The following is a 5181-nucleotide window of genomic DNA, read 5'->3' on the forward strand; positions in this document are numbered from 1 at the left end:
GTTAAAAGTTTTAAATATAATTCTGGAATTTGTTAAATGCTCGGTCGCGCCTGAGTCTGCTAGGAAGTCTGTCAAAAACTTATTTCCATTTGTTTATTTACTATCTGCATAAAATATTTCAGTAGTTGATTGATCATAATTTTTTTTTTCCTTACCTTGATTGGAATTATTTTTCTCTGTAGTTTTGTCGGGATTAGATTTCTTGATTGATTTGTGAGATGACTTAAACCCATGTTTGTTCTCACTTCTCTTATAGGAGAACCTACTCTTATTAAATCTTCCTCTTTTAATTGGACCATATGTTTCACCTCTCATTGGTCTTTTAATTCCTCTACCATTACCTCTATATTGATCGTGATAATCGTTTCGATAGTTAAATTTAAAATTGGAATTGTACCTTGGAGTCTGTTCAGAGTTTCCCGGACCACTTGGTGCATTGTCATTGTTAATGATGTTTGGGCAATCACTCGCCTTGTGATTCCCAAATTGATTGCACTTGTAGCACAAGTATCCTTTCCCTTTATTGGGACAGTCTGGTCCTTTGTGCCCATACGCCTGACAGGCAAAACACCTCGGCCCCTTGTGCTGTGCAAAATTAGCAGTTTTAAGATCTGAATCTAAGAGCTCACTTTTCGTCGTAGCTTCTTCTTCTAATATCGCAATTTTCAAGTCGCCAAACGTCAAGCCCGCTCCTATAGCTTTCTTTGTTACTTTTTCAATGATTTTAATATTAGGAAAAGCTTTTTTTACTGCATTGTGAAATGCATCTTTCTCTTCGCTTTCACTCAGAGGAATGGTGTCAGGAGCATTTTCATACGTTGCAATTTTCTCATCAAACAAATCATTAAACTCGCCAGCTGTCATTTTGGTTGGATTGTATCTCATATTATACAGGTCTTGTCTCACCGAGTGTGAAGTTACAGTAAACTCGGCCATTTTCAATTCTTTTAATTTTTTCAATATTTCTTTTGGATCTTGTAGTTTGACGATTTTAGGGTGATAACTTCTATCCAAATGGTTTATCAGAATTTCTCTAACTTTATGCTTCTGTTCTGCAAGAGTTTCCTCATCCACAGTAACCAGAATGCTATCGTCAATGATGTGTAAGAGTTTATTCGTTTTGATTTCTGACGAAAAATAATCATAGAAATGTTCATACTTCATTTTGCTGTCCATTTTATAATCTCTTTTAAAGCTCATTCCTTTGTTAAGCAATTCTATTTGTAATTTATTTGTTACCTCGCTAGTTAATTGTTTCAACGGATTTTGATTGTTTCCTTGACTTGACTTTGTCTGATTAATTTCATTAATCTGCTTATTGACTATTGAACTAATTTGATTTTCTAGATTCGTATGCTCATTTGACGCCACTCCTCCGTCTAATTTTTTCTTGTTTGTTGTTACCTTAATTGATGATTCGACATTAGTGCGATATTCATTGAAAGTTCTTTTTACTTCTTCTATTTTATCGTTGTGCTTTTTGTCCAGGGCACTCAACAGCTCCTGTACTTCCTTTTTATCTTTTGCTCTCGCCTCAGCATTTAGTCTCAACTGGTTTCTGTTCTCTGTTAAACTTTCATACAGTGCCTTTGTTGAAGTTATATTTGAGTTGCACAATTTTTCCACCATGCTCTTCAGCTCAGCCAGCTGTATGTCTACAGAAACTGTCTTGACAGTCTTGTTGCCGTTAGGCTCAACTGTTTCATCATCTAGATTAGATTTTATCAATTTCAATTTAATATTTACTTTATTGTCTGCTGTAATCTTGGGTTTCGGTTTGATTTGGTCAGTTTTGTCAACATTAATATTACCTGTGTTTTTCCCGCCTGCACTTATCTCGCCGCCATTCGTCTCGCCTCCAGTCAATTTGCTTGACTTGGACTCGCCTGTGGCCCTCGCCTCCGTGTTTCCCAAGTCTTTGTTCATGTTCCTTGACCTATACTCGATTACAGCTGTTGTTGACATTGGACTCTTCGGACCGTAACCTGGTAGATACATTGGCTTATTTTCGGCCAACAATGCAGCTTCTAACACAGTTAGACATCTCCATTGATCCCCTGTGAATTCTCTTTTATCTAATTTTAAAGAGACCGAAAAATTGAGGATTATTGTATCTGGTTACAGTTTTTGTATTCAGGTCCGAAATCCCAGACTCGACTTGCTAAACATAAACAAACCGAATCCAGGATGAGTGTGCTCTTCAGAAAATCTAAACATAAGACCTCCTCCAAACACACTCAAGTCTTTTATGATTGCAAGAGATTGATTTAATTTTCTCAAGCAATTTGACGTCTTAATATTCCGCGTTTCTAATGTGTATAGTATGCTCGCCCATTAACACGTATGCCTGATGTCTCACCTGTTACATATCCTGTTCCTTTGTCTGGTAGAACATACACTTTATCGTCTACTATTGCCAGGGAGACTAGTTCTCCCTCGTGGTTTCCTTCGATTAAATGTTGTCTGATCAGGAGTCTCTACACTTCATGCAAGAGTTCCTTATCAGCTGTAATTTTAATTTATAAATATCTTCGTCTGAAGATGGCAATTTCTAAAAATTCAATTTCTTTGGTTCGACCCGTCAAATATTTAATTTGTTATTCTCGCTTATCAAATACTTCTAGATTCAATATTCTTGCCTATTAAATATTTCGATTTTGATGCATCCTTAATTCATGAATTTCAATTTTGCACTAGTGTCAGTTGATTTTATTTTATTACTTTACATTACGCTGGTGGACCCCGCACATACGCGGAACGCGGCCGAGAAAGAGAGGATTTTTGTTTTTCACACCAATTTTTATATATACACACTAATTTTTATTTTTCTTTCTATTTCTTATTGTTCTCGCCTTGCTCGAGCAATGTGTGTGGGACTGCAGTCGTCCCTCTCTCTCAGACGCACCCCGGTTGCACGCGCAACCCACCCGTTGCGTCTATTTGTTGAAGCCTGTTGAAGCCTGTGCTTGCCTTCCCCGCCAAGAAACTATTGTCTCGGCGTCACTTGGCTTTCTTCTTTTGTTTTGCTTTAAATTTGATTTTATTTATGACAAAAGATATTTTACGCTTTTCAGTGATTTTTGTGAATTTAATGAGATTTCTTTATTAATTCTTTTGTGGTGACTGTGTCTCCACTACATCTCTGTCATTCAGACACGCACACACATACACACTCAATTTTCCTCTTTAGACATTGGGCCAATTCCCCAATTTTCCTGTCGAGACATTGGGCCAATTCCCACATTAAAAATCCATTTCCATATCACAAACCTCATGACCCGTTTATTGCCATAATCCTCCATGCGTCCTAATCCCTCATCATCACCTGACGTCCATAATCCCTCGTCCGCCTGACTGGCGCCCGTGACGTCACGACGGAAATTTCCCCGCCGGGACCCCCGAGCCAATCACAGCTCACCGGCGGGAACTTACAGCGCCGAACCAATCGGAAGCCAGGATTTTACTCATCCCTTCTCCAAATTTTCCACCAATCACATCCTTGCACTCTCCTTAAATACCGCACACTTTCCACACTCATCATCAGTCAATCATTCACTCGACATTCACTCATCGCTCAACCACTGGACAACACATCAACAGAGAGGACAAGTCTTCTTACGACTAACTCTCCCCTCTTGTAAAAACTCAAATATATTTCGCTCAACGTTGGATCTCTGGAGTTGTCATTTAATAACCTGCTCACCTCCACACTTTTTAATCTAAAATTCTCGATTTCGGGTCGGCGTCGTGGATAATTAATTTCCAACCGCCATTTTGATCCCCTCTATCTCTCGGTCTCGTCAATTCACTGCACTTATTAGATGTATTTTTCAGTACTTACTTTTCCTGTTATTATTTTCCATTTTCCTTTCCTTCTGAAGTCACTCCCCAGCTCGCCTCGATATTTTTCTCTTTTGGATGTTCCTTGTGATTTGCACGAACGCGTATGATCCACACGGACACGTGCCCGGCCGCCCGATAGCGTCCTTTTTAGAATTTCCGATTTATCGCTTCCAATCCTTTTATTTATGATAAATTTTAATCACGCACAGTTGAAGTGTGCTCGGCCCATAACCTGAAGGGTTATTAGGGATAGAAATAATGATTAAACACAGTTTTATAATCGTCAAAGTAATTAAGCTTTATTCAGCAACGTAACGCGACAACGGTCGAGGCACAAGTGGTGCATAGTACGAGTATATCATTGAGAGGCGCAACGGCGCCGTGGCGACACAGTATGCCACACTGTCGGTAAAGAGGGAGACTGGCGTAGGGCGCTATATTTCAACATATTTTTTATCAACGACACACCGAGTCACATGACTTAGGCCCACAGACTAGACACAGTGCACGGATTATGTCCATTGACTTGGACTTATAATTGACTAGAGATTTATGTGCTCATTAATATTAGCCAACAAAAATGATTTTTATGGAAAAAATAGTTGTGTTGTACTTTTTATCAAAGACAGACCTAGTCACATGACTTAGGCCCACAGACTAGACACAGCGCACGTATTATATCCATTGACTTGGTCTTATAATTGACTAGAGATTTATGTTCTCATCAATATTAGCCAACAACAGTGATTTTTGAATAAAAAATCATGGTGTTGTATTTTTTATCAACAACAGATCATCCCACATGAGAGAGCTCACGCAGTATGTCTATTGACTTGGATTTAAAAATGACGGGAGATTTATGTGCTCATCAATATTGACCAACAAAAATGATTTGTATGGAAAAAATAGGGGTGTTGTATTTTTTATCAAAGACAGACCGAGTCCTCGGTCTGTCGTTGATATAAAATACAACACAATTATTTTTTCCATAAAAATCATTTTTGTTGGTTAATATTGATGGGCACATGAATCTCCAGTCATTTATAAGTCCAAGTCAATAGACATACTGCGTGAGCGGAGTCTAGTCTGTGGGCCTAAGTCATGTGACTCGGTCTGTCTTTGATAAAAAATACAACACACTTATTTTTTCATACAAATCATTTTTGTTGGTTAATATTGATGAGCACATAAATCTCTAGTCATTATAAGTCCAAGTGAAGCGACATAATACGGCGCTTAGCTGTGTACATGTGACTCGGTCTGTCTGTTGATGAAAAATACAACACAACTATTTTTTCCCGATAAAATCATTTTGGTTTGGTTAATATTGATGAGCAC

At 38.3% G+C, this 5181-nt stretch overlaps 1 protein-coding gene across 1 annotated transcript in view; it reads right to left on the minus strand.

Moving 5' to 3' along the window:
* Positions 1–2464, minus strand: part of LOC107044534 — a 3422-nt gene extending 958 nt beyond the window's left edge. Inside the window, exons 1-4 of the mRNA XM_015266449.1 lie at positions 2360–2464; positions 1812–2075; positions 1405–1709; positions 398–585 (exon numbers count right to left, since the gene is read on the minus strand). Coding sequence (XP_015121935.1) covers positions 398–585; positions 1405–1709; positions 1812–1998 — 680 coding nt within the window. The 5' untranslated portion in view covers positions 1999–2075; positions 2360–2464. The remainder of the gene's footprint in view (positions 1–397; positions 586–1404; positions 1710–1811; positions 2076–2359) is intronic.
* Positions 2465–5181: the final 2717 nt, after the last annotated feature.

This window comes from Diachasma alloeum, unplaced genomic scaffold (genome assembly GCF_001412515.2).
Source record: "Diachasma alloeum isolate Michigan unplaced genomic scaffold, Dall2.0 Dall_scaffold_00757, whole genome shotgun sequence".
NCBI lineage: Eukaryota > Metazoa > Arthropoda > Insecta > Hymenoptera > Braconidae > Diachasma > Diachasma alloeum.